Source organism: Brassica napus, chromosome A5, assembly GCF_020379485.1.
Source record: "Brassica napus cultivar Da-Ae chromosome A5, Da-Ae, whole genome shotgun sequence".
Classification (NCBI taxonomy): Eukaryota; Viridiplantae; Streptophyta; class Magnoliopsida; order Brassicales; family Brassicaceae; genus Brassica; species Brassica napus.
Window position 1 is genome coordinate 20,280,238 of NC_063438.1, and position 21,920 is coordinate 20,302,157.

General features: G+C 35.1%; 3 protein-coding genes, 2 long non-coding RNA genes and 1 pseudogene across 6 annotated transcripts; 4 read left to right on the top strand and 2 right to left on the bottom strand.

Moving 5' to 3' along the window:
* Nucleotides 1–620: 620 nt before the first annotated feature.
* Nucleotides 621–1,760, bottom strand: LOC106394768. Its single transcript, XR_007339438.1, has 4 exons — nt 1,442–1,760; nt 953–1,066; nt 816–887; nt 621–731 (listed from the first exon to the last, which is right to left on the bottom strand). It is a non-coding gene; the product is annotated as an uncharacterized LOC106394768 (long non-coding RNA).
* A 1,886-nt stretch (nt 1,761–3,646) lies between these two features.
* On the top strand, nt 3,647–7,618 carry LOC106421965 (4-coumarate--CoA ligase 4). 2 transcript variants are annotated; one of them, XM_013862803.3, is made up of 5 exons: nt 3,647–4,797; nt 6,526–6,721; nt 6,883–7,015; nt 7,097–7,199; nt 7,305–7,618. In XM_013862803.3, the coding sequence occupies exons 1-5, from the start codon at nt 3,751–3,753 to the stop codon at nt 7,404–7,406; spliced, it is 1,581 nt and encodes a 526-aa protein (XP_013718257.2). In that variant the 5' UTR covers nt 3,647–3,750; the 3' UTR covers nt 7,407–7,618. The 2 variants fall into 2 exon arrangements, with proteins under 2 accessions (XP_013718257.2, XP_013718256.2); XM_013862802.3 differs by having other exon boundaries at nt 3,649–4,797; nt 6,802–7,015.
* Nucleotides 7,619–9,586: 1,968 nt separating this feature from the next.
* On the top strand, nt 9,587–11,067 carry LOC125608798 (annotated as a pseudogene).
* Nucleotides 11,068–11,819: 752 nt separating this feature from the next.
* On the top strand, nt 11,820–13,535 carry LOC125608799. The gene is made up of 3 exons (XR_007339439.1): nt 11,820–11,860; nt 11,984–12,104; nt 12,264–13,535. It is a non-coding gene; the product is annotated as an uncharacterized LOC125608799 (long non-coding RNA).
* Nucleotides 13,536–13,907: 372 nt separating this feature from the next.
* Nucleotides 13,908–15,930, top strand: LOC125608659. Its single transcript, XM_048779096.1, has 2 exons — nt 13,908–13,913; nt 13,989–15,930. The coding sequence occupies exons 1-2, from the start codon at nt 13,908–13,910 to the stop codon at nt 15,198–15,200; spliced, it is 1,218 nt and encodes a 405-aa protein (XP_048635053.1). The 3' UTR covers nt 15,201–15,930.
* Nucleotides 15,687–17,576, bottom strand: LOC106421962 (glutamyl-tRNA reductase-binding protein, chloroplastic-like). Its single transcript, XM_013862798.3, has 5 exons — nt 17,165–17,576; nt 16,991–17,071; nt 16,529–16,633; nt 16,266–16,415; nt 15,687–16,109 (listed from the first exon to the last, which is right to left on the bottom strand). Exons 1-5 carry the CDS (start codon nt 17,504–17,506, stop codon nt 15,858–15,860), a joined length of 930 nt encoding a protein of 309 aa, XP_013718252.2. The 5' UTR covers nt 17,507–17,576; the 3' UTR covers nt 15,687–15,857.
* Nucleotides 17,577–21,920: the final 4,344 nt, after the last annotated feature.

Sequence of the window (21,920 nt, forward strand, 5' to 3'; positions counted from 1 at the left end):
ACCACATTTCGAACCCGGGTTCAGCACACTGTGGTATACAAGCATTAACCACTTGTGCTATATATATATTTTGTGAAGCAACCACTTGTGCTATTAAAGAATCAAAGTTCACTTAAAAAACCAAAATAAAATAAACAATCAGACTTTGCTCTTCTTCTATAAGAGCATGATTATCTCTAGAAACCCATAAAGTTTCTTAAGTACACTTTAATGACTATTTGACTATTAAATTTTAGCTAAGGATCTTAGTTAAAAATCACATAATTTTTGTGCTACAATGGTAGTTTCTTAATTTAGGTTTCTTAAAAAAAAATTAACTTTTTTTTAACCATTCGAGTAAATGCTTGACATACAAACAAACACCACAAAACCATAGAACACTTGGAAGAAGTAGACGATCAATCATTATATAAAAAATAATCTGGAAGGTCAAACCACCTAACTATATTGACCCAACAGTTACGTATGTATCAATATCATGTGTGTCGTGTTTTAATCGATCAATGTAGATGGGGAGATTAGGAACCTGATAACTGTTGTTGAAGTTACCGTACACGAAGTGATGATGCTTGTTTTACCAACGCCTTGATCGCCAAGGAACACGAGTGTTAGACCTTCTCCTTCTTCTTCTTGTCCAGGTATGGATATTTCTGGTACAATGAGATACTACTAATCACGAGAGGAAGAGCCACGAGTCAATACGATGAAGGCGGTTTTCTTTCAAACGCAAACTGCAGCAGAGCGGTAACAATTCTTTAGCTCCTCATCTTGATTAAATAATAGTCAGTATGAGGGAGAATCGTTGAGTTGTGTACCAGTGATACGATTAGGCCCACCAATGCATCCATGTTATGAGTTTTGTGATCCCACAACGACATTCCAAAAATCTGTAAACACAATATAATTGAGATGGAATCCAAGGTAGAAGCAATTGTAAGCAATAGAAACTTACCGAAGAGAGAAGACTTTGATGGTGGAGGAGGCTGTTGCTGCTGAACTTTCAGTGAACACTTGATTCCTTTTCCAAAACCTCTCAATTGATTCCTCTTCCTCAAACTAAACCCACCTGTGACAACTCCAAACATGTAAACTTTCATACTCTGGGAACTTAACCCAAAACTATCCAACTTTTAGAGCTAAATCTCAAAACTAGAGTGGTTCAAATGCGAAGAATTTACAGATAATTGAGTCATATGTCACAAGTTTGAAGATACCCATATGGCAAAAGTCTCCAACTTTCTGAGGTAAATCGAATAATTAGAGTTTAAAATCGAAGAATTTACAGAGAATTGAGTCATATGTTACAGTTTGAAGATACTTGCTGAAAAGCCTAGGAAGAACTAATGAAAGATTGAAGCTTTTTTTTAATCCAAACCTGGGATTTTGGATGTTGGATTGAACCTAGAGGTATCCAAGAAAGAAGAAAGAGATTTGGAATCACCTGGAGGTTGGATCGAATCGAAGACCTGCTGCTGGTATTGGCCGAGCTATTGCCATCATCGTCCGGCAGAGACCACAAGAGAAGAGAGAGACGACAAAAAGAAAAAAAAAAGAGAAAGAAAAAAATAAATGCACTTTTAATGATAAGCTGACACGTGTGTTAAAAACCCTCTTAATAATCGGTCTCCACAATCCTATATTAAGGATCGGTAACAGATATTTTATTTCATTTTGATTTAATTAAATGCTTCATTAACTTTAAAAACTCTCTTAAGAAACCCGGATAATCATGGTCTAAATCAAAGTTCTCACTTGCCGACACCAACTTCCTTCTCTTTTCTTCAGATCGTGTTTTTTCTCTTGAAATTGTGTTACTTCTCTTTCCCCCATCAACTTTAAATTTAGTAATTTCATTAAAACACTTCATTTTAGGGCAAAATTATAAAATAAAATATTTATATATATATATATATATATATATATATAATATAGAAAAATTAAATATTTTGATTTATAAAATAAATTTTTATTTGAATACTAAAAATTTGATAAACATATTTTGCTTGATAAATACTTTAAAATATTATATATAATAACAAATATAATTAAGAAAAATATTATATATAAATTGTGTATTGACAGCTGACAAAAAGAGTGTATTGACAAAAATACAAATGATGCATTTTAAAAGGGAAAATCGCATAAAAAACCTTGAAAGTGTCACTTACTAGCACTTTAAACCTTGAAGTTTTTTCACTAACACTTTTAACCTTCAAAGTGACATTTTTATCATAAAAAACCTCAAAAGAAGAAAAATGACCTGCTGAACAGGTTAAAAACAGTTTTTTTTTCAAAAAATAATTATTTAATTAATAAATAAACAAAAAAATAATAAAATCGGAAAATTTAACAAAAAACTCATAAATTAAAAAAAGTGAGAAAAATAAATAAAGATTTAGAAAATTAAATAAAAAATAACTAAAAATTAAAAAATAAATAAGATCAAAATTAAAATACAGAAAAAATAAAATTAAGTCGGTTTAAAGAAGAAAGCCATAAAGAAACTGAGATATATTTTAACTGATAAATCTTTATTAGTTAGTAATTCAGCTCAAAACTGTGGTCATTAACCATTGTCAAGTGAGAGAAAGTTAGAGAGTATTTTTGGGTTCCGGCGGTCGGTCGGCGCGTGAGCGTCCGTGCCGCCGCCGGAGTCTTTTCTTCCTTCAGAATAAATCACCGGTCGTTGTTTCCTCTTCTTCTCCTCCGATTTCTGTCTGTCGGAGCTCTGGTCACCCAACAATCGCGTGGTTGTGGTTCTGGAGTCACGACGCGGTTTGCGGGAAGGAGGGGATAGTTAAGTTGAGTTTTTCGGTTTCCGGGAGACGGAGGCTCTCATAGATCCGTCATCGCCGGACTTTGCATCCGCGGCGGGGAAGCTTCCTTAGTTCCGTCGTCGTCGGCTCTAGTCCCCGGGGGGTGAAGGCTTTCACAGCTTCGCGTCGCCGGATCTCGTCCCCTAGTCCTTTAGGGTTTCGTCCTTTTAGTTTATTTTTTTCTCATCGCTTAGGTTTAGGTTTGTTTGTGTTATGGCCGGAGGGAGTGAGGCTCTCCGGTGGAATCGGTTCAAGTTGCATGCGTTTGTTTCTTTGGGTGGTTGCGGTGAACTGTGTTGGGGGAGCTCTTGCCATGGCGATCGATGCTCTCCGGTTTAAGAGGCCCAAAGATGTTTGAGGTGAGGTTTGGCGGAGCTGCGGTGCTCCGTTTTGGCCGAGAGATCCGAAGGCTGGATCTCCGGCGAAGATGAGAGGTGGTGGAGATGAGTCGTCCGTGTGACACGTGCCCCTCGTCGTCGAGGATGGCAACACGTGTCCTTGCTTTGGAAAAGCTGTTCATTCGACGCGGCTGCTCTCTCTCCTGGTGGAAGATTAGGGTTTCTCAAGTTGGGCCGGAAGGTTATGGGCCCAGTTGGTTTATCGGGTTTAGTTTTAGTATGGGCTTTTATTGTAATGTTTCTGGGCTTGGCCCATATCCTTTAATATATAAAATCATATTGACGGGAAAAAAAAAGTTAGTAATTCAGCTCAGTTTCCACGTTTCGAATCAAAACAAAAATAGAAGATGGCCTACATGTTGAATTATTGCGATTTGACTGGTGCATGCATTTATTGAGATGTCATAGTGGTTGCAAAACCTTATCATTTAGGAGAGTTTTTTTTTTTCTTTTTGAAACACGAGTTTTTAACACGTAAAACCGGACTCGTCCATTATAGTGACAAAAATAAAATTACATTTTGAATCTCCACACAAATGGCGTTCCGACAACAAGAAGCACTTTCTCTTACAAAAAAGACAGATCAAGATTTCATTTTCAGGTCCAAACTTCCCGATATCTCCATTCCAAACCACCTTCCTCTCACCCAGTACGTCTTCCAGAAGTTCTCCGGCGGCGGAGACGGCGACTCCACCACCACATGCCTCATAGACAGTGCCACCGGACGTACCTTCACCTACGCCGACGTGCAGATCACTTTACAGCGGATCGCTGCCGGACTCCACAGGCTAGGGATCCGCCACGGTGACACCGTGATGCTCCTTCTCCCAAACTCGCCGGAGTTTGCTCTATCTTTCCTCGCCGTGGTTCACCTCGGAGCCGTATCGACCTCCGCTAATCCGCTATTTACCCAAACGGAGATCGCAAAACAGGCAAAAGCCTCCGCCGCGAAGATGATCATCACAAAATCATGTTACGTCCATAAACTAACAAACCTTAGACAGCTTGGTGTTGTCATCGTTTGTGTAGACGACAGAAATGATGTCGTTTCGTTAGCTGACGGTTGCGTGAGGTTCACGGACCTGACTCAAGCGGACGAGGCAGAGCTTCCTAAGCCTGAGATCTCGCCGGAGGATACAGTGTCGATTCCGTACTACTCCGGGACCACAGGACTTCCAAAAGGTGTGATGATTAGTCACAAGGGATTAGTTACGAGCATTGCTCAAAAAGTAGACGGAGAAAACCCTAATCTCAACTTCACCAGAGATGACGTCATCATCTGTTTCCTCCCAATGTTTCACACTTTCACGCACAGCTCGTTGATGCTTTCGGCGATGAGGACCGGTGCCGCGTTCTTGATCTTGCCGAGGTTCGAGTTGAATCTGGTGATGAAGATGGTTCAAAAGTATAAGGTCACGGTGGTTCCGATGGCCCCACCGGTGGTTCTAGCGTTCGTTAAGTCTCCGGAGACAGAGAAGTACGACCTGAGCTCGGTGAGAATGATGCTTTCGGGCTCAGCTACGCTCAAGAAGGAGCTTGAAGACGCCGTGCGTCTTAAGCTTCCCAATGCCATATTTGGTCAGGTCAGTTTAGTGACGCTTACTTTCATAATTATTTTCTCATAAACTTTAAGTGCAAGGGACTCTACAAAATTGTTGAAATTCAAGAAATGTGAATATTGAGATTGACTATTGATTCTTGGATGACTAAAATTACTTGGAGACAGAGCTAATTGATTTGAATAGATTACATATGATACGAGTCATGAGGTAATCAAATGAAGTTTAATGTATATTCACAGCAATCTCGTGGTCTATATCATTAAAAAAAATGGTTTAATGATTCACCATATCAAGCTTTAAGACTATTTACGCCACTGTGTAGATCATCATGAGGGCACCGTTTCGAACTATAGAAAAATTTATTTACTAATTTTTAGCACATTTATATATTACTTTTAAACCTGCTGAAGTGTGAAATCTGACTTAATCTAGTAACTAATGCTTCAGGTTGGATTATTAGAATATGTTGTTTCAATTGATTATCTTTGTTATCATAATCTTGTCATCAAGCAATTGGATTTTACAGTAACGTACACTTCAGTAACTTCGCAATACTATTCGTGCCAAGGTTTATAGATGCCCGAAGCAACCAAAAATTAAATAACTAAAGCTTGTAAATTTAAGTTCAAAAAAAAAAACTAAAGCTTGTATATTAAATAAATAATATAAAGAAAATATATTCTTAAAATCTATTTTAGAAAATACATCCAAAACTATCACCGCCAACCACTCTAATTGTCATTAATATTTAATTACTTACATTTTTATTTTTTATTTTTGACTGAACTTACTTAAGAAATCAATGCTTTCATGGTAAATCCATGTGTGTTATTATTATCCTAATTACCCACAGCGCTTTCATGGTATAGTTTCATGTTTTTATAATTTTATTATGCTTTTTATCTTTACATAAAATGATGCCCTTGAATTTTTTTTAAAAATTGATGCCATAAGCGAATGTTTCTATTTTTATTACTGAGGCACGGGCCTGACTAAAACCATGATATTTTGATTAGTTTGTCAAATATAAATTTACTAATACATTACTAAATTTAATGGGGATGCTAATATATGTTAAACTCAAATGCTGTCATTTATTAAATTTTGGTAATACCTAAAAATAAAACACATTTCAGAGTTTGCTAATTCATTGTTTCAAAATGATCCATATTTTAGAGTTTTATAAATTTTCCATTTGTTTCAAAATGATCCATATTTTAGAGTTTTCACACATATTAAAATATATATATATATATAATTTTAATTATAAATGTATTATTTTGTGTGATAATTTTTCAAATAGCTTTTAGCTAATCAAAATTCAGTTATAACAATTATTTAAAAAAAACAATTATCATTATTACTTGATAAAAAATGGTTTGAGATGTAAAAAATATTTTTTTAAAAAATAATGATCATTTTGACGCTAGAATAATATTTTTAATAATATATTTATATTCCTTTTTAAGCCTGCTGAAGTGTGGAACTGACTTAATCTAGTAATTGATGCTTCAAGTTGTATTACTGCATATCATGTTTCCATTAATACTAGAACCATAATATTTTATTAAGCAACTAGTTTGTACAGTAACACTTCAGTAAATTAATAATACTAGAACCATATAATATTTTATTAAGTCTAGAAATATAAATTTACCAGTAAATTAATAAATTTATGGGGAAGTTATTATGGTGAAAGTTCGTTTATTGAATTTTGGTAATGACTAAAAAATAAAAATCTATTTTCAGAGTTATGGAATGACGGAAGCAGGAACAGTAGCTAATTCGTTGGCATTTGCAAAGCACCCGTTTAAAACCAAGTCTGGTTCGTGTGGGACTGTGATCAGAAACGCTGAGATGAAAGTGGTCGATACCATTACCGGAGCCTCCTTACCACGCAACAAATCTGGCGAAATCTGTATTAGAGGCCATCAACTCATGAAAGGTAAGGCTCGTGTTGCGCCGTTTTGGTTTGTTTTTTAGGAGAAATTAGTTTGATGGGGAAAAATGATGTGATCTTATAAGGTTATTTGAATGATCCGGAGGCTACTGCTCGAACCATTGATAAATACGGATGGTTACACACAGGAGATATTGGTTTTGTAGATGATGACGACGAAATTTTCATTGTTGATCGTTTGAAAGAACTCATCAAATTCAAAGGATATCAAGTGGCTCCAGCTGAGCTTGAAGCATTGCTTATTTTTCATCCTTATATCGAAGATGCTGCTGTTGTCCCGTAAGTTTCAAAAACAAATATGAAAACTTTCAACTCGAAATGACTCATTTCTATCGTTTGTAATAATATTTGATATTTCAGAATGAAGGATGAAGTAGCTGATGAGGTTCCGGTAGCGTTTGTGGTTAGATCGAAAGGATCTCAATTAACCGAAGATGATATCAAGAATTATGTCAACAAACAGGTACTACTGTTATGAGATTTCACTTTAATTTGATCTTCAACATGGGCAAACACACAAGGATAAAAACTTAAGATGTATTAATCGACCATGCGATGATCAATATAGGTGGTTCACTACAAGAGAATCAAGATGGTGTTTTTCGTAAAAGCTATACCCAAATCAGCATCTGGAAAGCTTTTGAGAAAGGTTCTCCGAGCTAAATTGTAAACTGAGTATCCTAAACTTATATAGATAAAAGAGAGTTTCAAAATGTGTGTGTGATCTCGAACATTGAAGTCTTAAGGACGTAAAGAGCAACTATTTATCATCTCATTTGGGTTTTGAGACATGCAATGATGTTTTTGTCCAAAAAAAAGAGAAGACATGCAATGACGTAAAGACGAGGGTTTTCTACACGCATCTTTTTTAATTCAAGATGAGCGTGGTTTTTTTTTTCTTTTAGTTTTTTTTTTCTTTCGTTAAAATATAATGTTCTTGTTCATTTACGAATTTTCCTTCTTGTTTGGAATTAATTTATCCAGAGGCGTGCTTACAGAGTATTGAAAAAGGCATTCGCCTCAGACCCCCGGTTAATATGACTATTTTTAGGGCCCCAAAATTTAAAATAATTTCTATTCTAGTGGTTTAGACTTATTTAAGAAAAAAACATTTCTACGAAAATTAATTAACTCATTTTCTGAATTCATGTATTTTTTTACTATATAACATAATATAACATATTTACGTTATAAATTTATGTTTTTTACAGTATTAGACTTGTGTATTTGGTGAAAATAATATATCATATTAAAAAATTGTTTTCATTACGGTTGTAAATAAGTTTATTTTTAGAATTTGCCTTAGGCCCCTAAAACTCTTCGCACGGCACTGAATTTATCGAGCCGTGGTGGACTCGATTTGGACTGATCCGGATCAACCAGACTCCATGATCCAAAAGGTATGGGCAATTGTCAATAATAGCACCTTTTGAAATTTATGTCTCAAAAATAGCACTAGAAAGAAAAGTCACAAAAATGACATTTATTAAAGGGTAAAATATCCCTAATACCTTTGGTTTAAAATTAAATAAACAAACAAAAATAAATTAAAATAAATAAAATAAAAACAAAAAAATAAAAAAAAAAAAAAAAAAATTTATAGCTTCAGATTATATGTTTTCAGATTCGAAATTTTTATAATTTTTTTCGAAACTTTTTTTTGAAATTTTTTTTATTTTTTTTTTCAAATTTTCTTTTTATAATTTAAAAATAACTTTTGAAACTGTTTTAAAATTTTTTATTTTTTTATTTCAGTATTTGTTTTTTATAAAAATTTTAACCCTAATTCCAAAAACCCACCCCCTTAACTCTAAACCCTAAGGTTTGGATTAATTAACCCAAGAGGTATAAGTGTATATTTACCTCTTTAATGAAACCTATTTTTGTGACTTTGAGCCTTGAGTGCTACTTTGGGAACAAAAACTTGGTTTGGTGCTATCCTAGTCTTTTTCTTAAAAGGTATTTGGTTCGCTGTCCTAATTAGATTTAAAAACATTTAGGTTTAGTTACTGTCATGTGACTGTGTTCTAGTTTGTTTATGCTTTCTATTTGTACAAATGTAGGGTTTAATTTTGTAGGGTTTAACTGATGACCAATGAATGAAAATGAATAATACATTTTTTGTTATTCCTTTTTTATTTTACCGTTTATAAGAAATGGTTTTTTTCTTTTTATTCATTTTCATTCTTTTTATTCTAGAAGAATATAAAGCAAATTTTTTCTTCCCTAAAATTGATGAGGAATAATTTTCCTTTTCATTCCTATAATTTTATTTCTCTGTATTTTTTCCATACTTATTCCTAATGTCTCTCTAATGGTCACCAGTTAGACCGGTATAATGTCTTGTAGTCTGATATGTGTTTCAACAAGGATGTAAACACTAAAAATATACTATATATCTATATTAATATTATTTAAATTTAGTTACATACCATACAAAATAGACAAAATAATTGTTTAAGTTTATTTACCACAAATTGATTGGAAATAAATAAAAGTGATTTCTTTAATTTACGTATTTGTGTCAATTTAATTATATGTGTAGCAGTTAATAGTTTTGCAATTATTCAATATATAATTATGAATATGTTTCATATTATTTAAAAACGCTAAGCATATAATAATACGTAAAAATAATTTGTATATAAAATTCATTCCGCACATGAAGCGAATCTTAAACTAGTGTTTGATAAAAAAGGTGGATTTAATAATAGTAAAAACCTATTTAATTGTTGTCAAGAAAAGGACTTGTTTAATTTACTAATCAAACGTACCATTATAAATCTCAATTAAAAGACACAAATGCAAAAGCAGATGTTTCATTTGAGTATTTCACAAAGAAGTTTTATTTTGAATCTGAACTCTGAATAGTCAATCTCCACGCAAATGGTGCTCCAACAACAACAACAAACACTTTCTCTCACAAAAAAAGACATATCAAGAACTTCTCGTGATTTCATCTTCCGGTCCAAACTTCCTGATATCTCCATCCCACATGTCTCATAGACGGTGTCACCGGACACATCTTTACCTATGCCGACGTACAAATCACTTTAAGGAGGATCGCTGCAGGACTCCACCGGCTCGGGATCCGCCACGGTGACGCTGTGATGCTCCTTTTCTTGTTGACAAAAGGAAAAAGCCTCCGCCGCTAAGATGATCATCACGAAGCCATGTTACGTCGACAAACTGAAAAGCCTCCAAAACGTTTTGATCGTCTGCGTAGACGACGACGTTCCGTTAGCTAACGGTTGCGTGAGTTTCACGGAACTGACCCAAGCGGACGAAATAGAGCTTTCTAAACCGGAGATCTCGCCGGAGGACACGTTGTCGATGCCCTACTCTTCCGGGACCACGGGGCTTCCGAAGGGTGTCATGATGATCACTCACAAGGGATTAGTTACCAGCATTGCTCAGAAAGTAGACGGAGAAAGCCCTAACGTCAACTTCACCGGAGATGACGTCATCCTCTGTTTTCTCCCAATGATTCACATTTACGCGCTCGACGCGTTGATGCTCTCGGCGATGAGGACCGGTGCGGCGATTTTGATCGTGCCGAGGTTCGAGTTGAATCTAGTGATGGAGCTGATTCAGGTACAAAAGTCACCGTAGTACCGGTGGCTCCTCCGGTGGTTCTAACGTTCGTTAAGTCCCCGGAGACGGAGAAGTACGACCTGAGCTCCGTGAGGATGATGCTTTCAGGTGCAGCTACGCTCAAGAAGACGCCGTGCGTCTCAAGTTTCCCAATGCCATATTTGGTCAGGTCTATCAATACCTAATTCGCTTGACGTGTCAAGGATTACTTTCTACGAGAGGATTTCTCGTATTTCAATCGTTTCCCCTGAGGAGGGTGTGGTGTGTTGCTAAATAAACCGCAATAAGTGGTTGTAAGCTGAAAGAACGGAAGAGGGGAGAAAGCGCAAGAGTGGGCCGTCGACAAAAGGCGGACGAGGACAAGATTATCCCAATCCCCGAGTTTGATTTCACAAATCTGATAGAGAAGCACAAATTCACGCTGGTGGGTAGTATGTTTCATATCGATGGAAGAAGTGTTGATGCTCTGATTAACCATATGCCAAAAATACATACTTGGGATCAGCACCTGCTCTAGGGGTGTGCAAGGAGTGCACATGCACAGGGTCCCACATTTTTGGTCAATATTTATTTATTTTTTAGGGTTCTAAATTTTTTAGTTTTTATATTTTGGTCAACATTTATTTACTTTTAAGGGCCCTAAATTTTTATTCTTTACATTTTGGTCAACATTTATTTACTCTTTAGGATCCTAAATTTTTTAGTCTTTACAAATTAAGTCAATACTTTTTTATTTTTATGGCTCTAAATTTTTAGCTTTTACATGGATTTAACTTTCAAATTCATGTTCACTAATTTAGAAAAAAAATGGTACAGGGCCCAACAAATTTTTGAGCCGGCCCTGTTTGGGATGACGTAGGAAAAGTTAAAGGAGTAAACTTGGGGAACAATAAGTTTCAATTTGATTTTGTCTCTGAAGATAAACTACAGAAAAATCTTCAGCGAAGACCATGTCACTTTAACAAATGGAGCTTCTCCTTGGAACGCTGGACCCCGACAATCCGAGAGAATTTCCCAAATACCATGTTGTTCTGGAGAGATGTCTCTGGAGTACCAAATCACTATAAGAAGGACGAAACGTATCACAATATTAGAAAAGCTTTGGGACAAGTGGATGTTGTGGATGTAGATGGTGGGAGAGTTCGAGTCTATGTTAATGCGGATGAACCTTTGCAATTCACGAGAAGAGCTGGCTTCGCGAATGGAGATGTCATAAGAGTCACATTAAAATATGAGGATTTGCACGGATACTGCTTCACGTCCAAGAGAATCTCCCATAAGGAAGGAACTTGTCATGAGCTTTCAGAAGGACAGAGGGAGAAAAACAGGTTAGATAGAATTGAACAAAAAGAGAAGGAGGAAAGAGCAATGAGGGAAGCCTTCTCTCTTACAACTCGACATGCACCAGAAAGAGCGCGGTCTCCGGGTTAGTATCAATTTATCATTTTTATCTCATGCCTTTCTTACTGATTTATTTTTATTTTTTGCAGGTTTTTCATTACATGGTTCTCATCTTCCACTACTTGAAAGGTATATCTATGAATCATATTTATTCATTGGGTAACCTCTTTGTTGTTTCAATTTCTTACTTTATTTTGAAGCTTTTCAAGGTTTTAAAGTCATTTGAATGTTTTAGATATGCATATTTTTCAGATATGAGACACACTTGGGAGACTAAAGTCTTCTAACATTTAATGCACTAGAAGACTTCCTGAAAGTTTACTGGTGGAGTTTTCTCATTTGTCCCTCTTTCATAACAGATCTGAGTATTTTGGTAAGTCTCCATATCTGATTTTTCTTTATTTTATAAACTTTTGTTGCCTAAAACTCTTACATTTTGAACTCTTTTTGTTGCTTAAAGCTTTTACCTTATCTTGAAGCTTTTCTATGTTTTAAATTCATTTGAATGTTTTTGAATATGCATATTTTTCAGATATGAACCAAGCTTTGGAAGACTCTGACGAAGTCTTCTCTCATGTCTACTTATTCATAATGGATCTAAGTGTTTTGGTAAGTTTCTATGTATGATTCTTGTTTCACTCGATAACCTCTGGTTGCTTAATTCTCTTACTTTTATCTCAACCTAAAACTCTCCAACCTCTCTCAAATCTCTTAGAACTTGAAAACACCAAACTTATATCAATTTATCATTTTTTTGTCTCAATGTGTTTCTCAATAATTCAACTTTTTTACATATTTTTTATTACATGATTCTCATCTTCTACTCCTTTAAAGGTAGATCTAATTTTTTTGGATATGTATTTTTGTATGTTCTTTAAAGGTAGATCTATCTCATTTTTCACTCATTTTCTATGTTTTAAAGCCATTTGAACATTTTTAGATTTGGTGGTTTTTAACATTTAATGAGCTGGAAAACTTCCTGGAAGTCTTATGACGGAGTCTTTTCTCATGATAAGTGGAGTCCACACTTGTCTTTGTGGAGGAATGATTTATAATAGTTTTTTTATGGTATGTTTGGTGGTTTATAGGTGTACTCTTTTAGTTGTGAATTCTTTTGTAAATTTGAAGAGATATTAATGATTTTTTTTTTGGTAAATATGTTCATGTTTCCAAAAGATCAAACATTACACAAGTTCAAACATTACATCCCAGAAGACTTCTCAAGAAAACTTAGTCAAATTCACAAAAGATCAAATATTACATAAGTTCAAACTTATAACAGTTTCACTAGAAGTCTCGGAAAACTTAAATTTAAAGCGGAAAATTTAAAGCAGAGAATTAAAATTTAAGCGGAAAACTCAAAATTTAAGTGAAAATTAAAATTTCAAATTTCAAGTAAGTTAAAAAGTAAATCTTATTATCTAAGAAAACACATTAAACCATATGACTTGATATTCTTGAAGTTACTTAACACTTTTGAAAGTTAAAAAACATATCTTAAATTTACTTTACAAGTTCACAAAAACTAACATAGAAGACTTTCATGGACGTCTTCACTTATTAGCTAAAAATTTTAATAAATATGAGTGTTGGTAACCTCATAAATATCACCAAATAAGTTATTAAAGTTTAAGGGAAAATGAAATTTTATTAAATATTGACGTAGAGGACTTTCACATAAGTCTTCTAGAAGAAATCGAGAAAGTCTTCTATTTAGGTCATTTTTGCAATTGAAAATTTACAAAGAAAGACTTCTAGGAAAGCCTACTCTACAACACACTTCTTTGGAAGTCTTCCTTTGTAAATATTGACTTATTTTTGTTTTTGAATTTTTTTCTAAAATACCAGAGAATACTTCTCTGTAAGTATTCTAGAATAAACAAGTTAGTTTTGCAATTATTCGAATTGTGTCAGAAATTTGATTTTTTCTAAAAGTCTTACAGGGAAGTCTTCCACCAGAAAAATAAAACTTAATATTTTATTTTTGCTAGAAGATGGAAGTCTTCTCAGGTTAATTTTTGCAATTGAAAAATAAAACACAAATATTTAACTTTAACTTGAATACTTCCATGTAAGTTTTCCAGCATAAGACTTCTGTGTTGACCAAATGTTTGACCAGAATCTCGGAATAAAACTCTGGAATACTTTCGTGTAAATCTTTTCTCGAAATACTTACATGGAAGTATTCTAAATAAAATTAAATATTTAAATTTTATTTTCAATTACAAAAGTAACCTGAGATGACTTACACTGACAGCTTAGAAGATTTCCCCGGAAAAATAAAGAGTGTCTAAACATTCCATGCATCATAAGAATATCACGTCATGAACACCGCATCTCTTTCAATTCTTCTCTTACTCCCGAAAAATTGATATGCGGAGTGTGTCACTGGAAGATAGACACAAATTATGGAAGATATTCTTGCGTAAAGGGTTGCAATTATGGTGTTCATTCTAAATGTGCAACACGAGAAGATGTATGGGATGGAGAAGAACTTGAGGGAAAACCAGAAGATCCATATGAAGACATTAGCTCCTTCATTGAGATAAGTGAGGGAATTATACAACATTTTAGTCATCAAGATCATCATATGAGACTCGATGAGAAGACCGATAGAGCTTTTGACGAGAACAATTATTGTCAAGCATGCACACTTCCCATATGTGATGATATTATTTACAGTTGCATACAATGTGATTTTATCCTCCATAAAGAATGTGCACAACTTCCTCGGAAGAAACACCAAGTGACTCATCCTCATTTCCTTAGTCTACAAGTGGGTCATCAAGGCTGTGCATTGTTCGAATGTAAAGCTTGTCTTCGTTCAAGCAATGGATTTGCGTACTTATGTGATGAAGAGGATTATGAGTATATGTTAGACGTACGTTGTGCTTCTATAGCTGAGCCATTGGATCATCGGTGTCATCAGCATTCCTTGTTTCTTACATTTGAGCCCCGATCTAAACAAATATGTTCGGTTTGCCACAAATCTCGAGGTCATCGTCTAAATTGTGGAGAATGTGGGTTTGTTGCATGTTTTGGATGTGCCACTTTACCCACTAAGTTGAGGTACAAGCATGATGAACATGTTCTTCTTTTTTCTTACGAAGAAGAGGTAAATGGTCAATACTTCTGCGAAGTTTGTGAAAAAGAAGCAAATCCGAAGAATGGAGTTTATATATGCCATGACTGCAACGTTATACTACATCTTAAATGTCTACTTGGAAAAGACGTAAATATTATGCATGGTGTAGTAATCGAGTATCCTGAAGTGGATGTGTCTATTCTTCTCAATGATCGCCTTAGTCGCAACATATGTAAAAGTTGCGATAAACTTTGTAAACACAAAATAGTATACGAAGTATCTGATTTTGAGATATGTTCTCTCAAGTGTCTTGAATTTTGTTGTTCTATATTTTACTATGTTTGCTTAATGTTTATTTTCTCGTTCTCTATGTTTTACTCATAACCAATGTTTAGTTGGGAGGCATATTATAAAAACTTTTGCATTTTATACACTTCTCCAATACTATGTAAGCAATCTAGTAAGCAATATTGAACCATTGTATATTGTCATATTGCACGAAGGGACTCCGAACATACCGATTAATATATATATATATATATATATATATAATAAAATCAGAATTATAAGGATGTCAAATCTCTAGATGGTACCAATTTTCTTACCATTCAGATTTATACAATATTGGCTAGTGTGTATCAAAACACCCATATCTTCCTAATCACTCATTCCAACTTTGTAATTATCGAGGTGATTATATATGCCTTTGTTGTTCAGACTTGGGGTTTCTATATAGTTGATCTATATGCATGCATTTGTACTATCTGTATAGCTTGCTCAAAAAAAACGTCACTCCATAAAAGACTATGTTGCATATATTGTATGAAGTTTACAAGACTAATGAATACTATTTTAAGGAAAATTAAAGCATTTGCTCAAAATAATTACCAAAATAGATGACAAATCTTACTTCAAGTTGTGGGTACAAGCACTATAACTCAGAATACACTATTCCAAGAGTTACAACAGAGCCAATGCCATATTTTGGCATCCACTAGTAAAGAATGTAAAGAAAAGAAAAAAAGAGAGTCAATAAAACGGCTATTGCCCTCGTCCCTTTTGTAATGATCCAACTACTGGTTTAAGTAGTTTAACCTTGTTGAAATCTGCAGGGCAATAACTTTTCTCTACTTCCCAAGCGAGCTGTGACATTCCATTAAACGATGATTTGGCTCCTTTTTCATCTGTTACTTCCATTGGAAATGGAATCCTGACATCGTATACACCTCGTGGAGACCACACTCGAAGGTCGAATCCAAGCCTATCGATCCATATCATCTTTGTCTCTGAAACCTGGCATTAGGCAGTGAAAGTATATAGTTCTGAACATTCCACAAGACAACTAATCTGAAGTGTGAATCTAGTAGTTATGCTCCAGAAACATCTAATCTAATCTAATCAGACGTTCTTTAAGTAGTACTTGCATAGCATGTTGAATAATACACTAACCACAAAGTCCAGATCAACGTATACGTTGCAGAAACGGAAAATGTCTTCCATGTTGTTAGCGTTAATCTGGTTGACAATGTCTTCTGCAACATCTCGAAGTGGATCAGGACTTGCATTTTTATAATCTGCTGACGCCACCCAAATCCCATCCTGGAAAAGTTATCGGAGTTTGGATCACAAGTTGTGATTCACAACAAGACTTTATTATTAATATAAGGGAACTGACTGTCACAAGAAACTAGAAGAGAGCTAGCGATTTCTACCTCCATGAAGTCTTCCATCTGGAGTACACGGTCAACAGCAACAACATATAAACAGTCTTCCTCAACTTCTTCGCCAAACTTTTTCCTCCATGTAGCACTAAGACGCTACACAAAAGTTTTGTGACAAAACACAGGGACAAGTAAAATCACATGCTTAACCAATTAAACCAAGGATTTTATTTTTTATGAGAAATAATATGTTCTCTACATTCATCTGCTAGAGGCTATTAATACTACACACGACTTAAAATCACCAACAGTTTTCTACAAACACCTGCTATAGACAAGGAGAACAAAGCTACACACTCAGTGAAGAGAGACAACAACTAATTAATTTGATTTCAACCAGCCAGAACGAAAGGAAACGAATAATATGTGCAAGTTGTATTGTTTTTAAGTGCAAAGGACAAAAGAGTCAATGAAGAAAGCTTGTGTTAGAAAGACACAACACAAAGGTAGTACCTTTAGAGCAAGATCGTCTCCAGGTCGAGCAATGCTACCTTGAATCGTACACTGAGGAGTCCTCAATCCACATTGCTCCAACTGATAAAAAAAATATCAAAAACAGGAAAAGATCACAAACAATCACTCTCTCTTTACAACCCTAAAAGGATCAAACTTTAAAGCAGAGTGAACCTGAACGTGAAGAGCAGACCTCTTGTCAGGAGACAACGCGCGATTGAGGCAGAGCACAGGAGTGCCGTCTCCGTCTACGGCGAAGCGAACGCCCACGCCGAGCGGCCACCCGTCGCGGGTCAAAGTGGAGAGAGTTCCGACCGAGGAAAGCTCCATGATGCTCCTCGAAACCTCCGCCGGAAAGGGCTTGTGGCTCGACGCGGAGAGCTGGTGATTGGTCGCCGTTAGCGGCGTGGAGACGGAGCATCGGAGGGAGGAGATTGGGTCTCGTTTGACGATGGGTTTACAGAATTTCGGAGATGGGAGAAGGTTGAGAGCGAAGGATTGGGTTTGGAGCTTCATCTCTCTCGATTTTGCTCAGAGATAGAGAAAGAATTGACTCTTGTGTGGAATAATGTTGTAAAGATAAAATCTTCCGAATAAAACAAACCGGAATTGTACCGATAAAAACCAAATCATTTCCAAATATTTATCCCGTCAGTGTGTTTCCAAACTTGGAAGAACCATCTTTTTTACGTTGGGGTTAAATTAAATTTTTTTTTTTGGGGTCAAAATTGGGGTAAAATTAAGGGATAATTTGCTCAAAAACAAAAGAAACTAGTGAAATTAATTAAGTGCCAAAAATAGTGAAAGTAGCAGAAAGCTTAGTGACGTGGTGCGATGAAATTGTCGAGATTATCCCTTTAGCATAGCGATATCTGTTTCAGAAAGTATAGGGCAAGTACAATTAGTATCTTCAGATATCTTGGTAGTACAATAAGATATAGAAAAGATTTTGGATTAGATTTCGAAATTTTCCTCGTTCAGAGAGAATGGATTGTGCTCTGCTGTGGTGAAACATTCTCCCCTCAGGAGTTCATAAGTATTTTTTCTTTTTTTTGCATTTTTTTAATGAATTAAACAACATCATAGAAGGTCAGTTCATAAGTTTCTCTACTTTTTTCTTCAAGAGTTCACGAGTTGTAAACAACCGAAGAAGGTCATGAATTTCTCTGTTTCTTTTTCCATTTTCTTCCTCTACATAATCACTTGAGTGCATCCAATCATTCATAATCACAGTCCTGAACAAGATTATGAGTTCTCTCTACAGGAGTTCATCATCTATCGTTCAAAGATTCCCCGAATCACTTTTCCAACGGTACCGTCTTGGAATTGGCTGACTGTCTGGTCGTGTATATGGTTGGTTATTCGTTTAGCCAGCTAATCAAAATATGGACGTTGTCTACTTCCCCATCCTCAACGTGATTCATTTCTACGTTAGAAGACCTTTGAGCTGTTACAACAAGTTAAAGACTTCTGATACGATATAATAAAGAGCTATACTATGATAATATGAATATTACACGGCTACAATATATCATGGATGTATGTACTAAATCTTAGCTTGTGCAAAGAGGAGTTTAGCCGGTTATAAATGATTCAAATATATTATTCTTGAAAATGATGGTTACTTACATTTTAGGTTAGCCATACACATTAAAAAGTCAAAAAATGGTCAGAATATTGATTTGCTTATCAGAGATGTAAACTAATGTAAAGATCATAGTTAGTTGTTTTATATTATTTTCAGTGACATGGAGTGAATTAGTCTTGTAAAACAGGTTCAATAAAATTGTTGGTTAGCTATCTAAAATAATTTATGGTTCGAAATCATAAAGCTTAACCCTAAACCAAAAATCGTAAACCCTAAACAAAATATACTAAGACCTAGACCCTAAAGTCTAAACCACAAATCCTAAATCAATACCATAAGCCTTAACCAAACAACAACACCTTAGACCATACACCATTGATCAAAAACCCTTGACACTGTAATACTATACACTAAACCGTATAGACAATTTCATTAAGTCTAAGGTCTGGTTGATAGAGAAGAAATATAAGTAAATTATCAGATGTCCAATTTTTTATGTGAACAGTTACCACATTTTTTGGATGGCTAACACAATTAATGAACATGTCAATAATAAGGTCAGCTATAGATTATCATACCCCTACACTATAGTTTTAACCATAAATTGAAATCCCTTAACCCCTACGTCTATGATATATGATTGCTTGTTAGTTTTGTACACGGCTGTGTAACTTGTTTGATAGCTTGTTAACACATTTTTTGGATGGCTAACACAATTAATTAACAAGTTAATAATAATATTAGCTATAAATTATCATATCCCTACACTCTATAGTTATAAACATAAATCAAAATCCCTAAACCCCCTACACCTATGATATAAGATTGCTGGTTAATTTTTAGACAGATGCGTAACTTGTTTGATAGCTTGTTAACACATTTTTTGGATGACTAAAACAATTAATTAACAGGTCAATAATAAGATTAGCTATAAATTATCATACCCCAACACTCTTATCATTTTAACCATAAATCGAAATCCCTAAACCCCTAATTATGCCTCTGATACAAGATTGCTTGTTAATTTTGTAGATGGATGTGTAATTTGTTTGATAGCTTGTTAACAGACAACTTTTTAATGGTTATGAAAAACCTAGCTTGTTATAGTACAATAATTTTTCAAGCTATCCATTAGATAAAGTTTTCGGTTAACAGTTTTACGAGCTGGTAATAAATTTAATTATCCAAACACTGCATATACAATAATTATTGCCTTTAATTACAACTAGAGAACTCACTCCTATTGTTGTTTTGATCAAGACTAACCTTTGTAGCGAGTTGAATGTTGTACGACATACATTAGGTACTTCATTTTCGGGCTAATTCATTTGAGATATTCATGAAACAATCAGAGATGTGGGCGTGTTGAATACGAGTATAAGTATAAGTACAAAAGCATCTTAGACTATAAACAAGCATAACAAAAAGTTATGTCAACCAAAGAATAACATGCGGTTTAAATAAGATTGTGGTCTAACATGTAGTTACCATGTATATACAACACACACACATATATCATACGGAGACGCAGTGACGGAGAGTTTCACCGGAGAAGCAGCAGCAGAGAGCTTCAGAGGCCGAGAGCTTTGCCGGAGACGCAGCGGCGAAGATATTCAGACCCAGCGGCAGAGAGCTTCAACCTCGAGACCAAATAAGCCTATCTCATGATCTTCCTTCTCTTGGTTGTGATGATCTATTTCAGCTTCCATAACTTCAATCTTGATAGCTTCGCCGGGGACACAACAGCTGAGAGATTCACCAGAGACGCAGATACGGAGGGATTGACCTGAAACGCAGAGTCCACGAGATTCACAGGAGACACATCGGCCGAGAGCTTCATAGAAGAAGGATCCATAAGGTTTATCTTGGAGCTGGGCACTGTCTCGAATTTTTTCTACTTATTCAGCTTGGAGGGTAGTATTTATCTAATAGCATAGGGTTTGTGATACAGTGGTACCCTCACCGCGACTCGTTCTTCACGGCCTGCGAAAATTCTCTCCGGAATGGGAAGTTGCGGAGCTTGGTGTTCGTCGTCTTTCATTTGGTGTCTCAAGTTAGAGAATCTAGGGTTTGTTACAGGGTTGAATGTGTTTTAGAGAGGAAAAAGGATGGAGGAGGAGAGATGTTGAGAGATCTTTTGGATTAGGGAAGATATGATGGAAGAAAGAAAAAAACTGTAAAATATCAAATTTTGAAATCGTAAATGGGACAAGGATTGTAATTTTGGACTGACAATCCTGTGAAAAATCCTGTGAAAATCCTCTGAAAAATCATGTCGTATGTTTTAGATAGCATTTGCCTAGGCACACTGGATATGAAGCTATAGGGATATTAATGTCCTCCGAAATTATCAACAGTATAGAAATAGTGGCTTTTTGGCAGTGTGCTAAATAGGACATAATTGGTTGGTAGACGTCCTAATTTCTCTAAAATTAATAAGAATACAAATCGGACCAGACATGATGCCATCTATGCATGGGCATGCTGGGTATCGGTTTGCTTCAGTTCGGGGAGAACATTATGCCAATGGAAGTATTGAAGAGGATGATAAGAAATAAACTAAGTTTGATGAGATCAAATAGAGTAAGAGGAATGGAGAGTAGTTTACAGTTTTGGTTTAGTACAAGATTGTGAAGTTCATCAAAATTCTTTAGAGTTTAGATGGGGGTTATTACAAATTTACAAAGTATGCATTTGATGTAAAAAGATTTTTTGATGAATAAAAATTAACATTCATTCAAAAAAGTAATAATAATAATATGGTTTTGACGTTTTGTTCATCATTATTTTTTTATTAGCATAGCTTTCTGTCAATTTATGTTGCGTAGATGTGTTAAGAAAATCATATGTAACGGTATATGAGTGCGTAGATACTATCGACTCTCTGTATATTATTCTTGAGTGGTGTAGTTGCTTCACACTGCCTTACGCTACCATTCAACAATCAATCAAGTGTTCATTTGTGATCCCCCCACAAACTTAGAAGACAAGGAAACCAAATTAAAATACACAGAGTCAGGCGTAAACTTGTAATCATTGAGCAACATGTGTATGTTTGTTTTCCCCAGGCTGATGTTCACTAGTTTTTCTTACGCAAACCGGTATTGGAGAGAAGAACATGTAATTATTGTGACATAACCAATATGATGTACTAATGGTGTGGTACGGGAAGTTGAACAATGTGTGATTAATAAAAATTGAGCATTTGGTCTTGTACGGGGCCTCTAACGAAAAGCTAAATGCATGCATCATCACAGTTTTGCTTTTATTAAGTAATATAATTACTAAATTAGTCACGTCAAATAAGTAACACGTCTATAATGTGTTCTAAACCTATCTGTA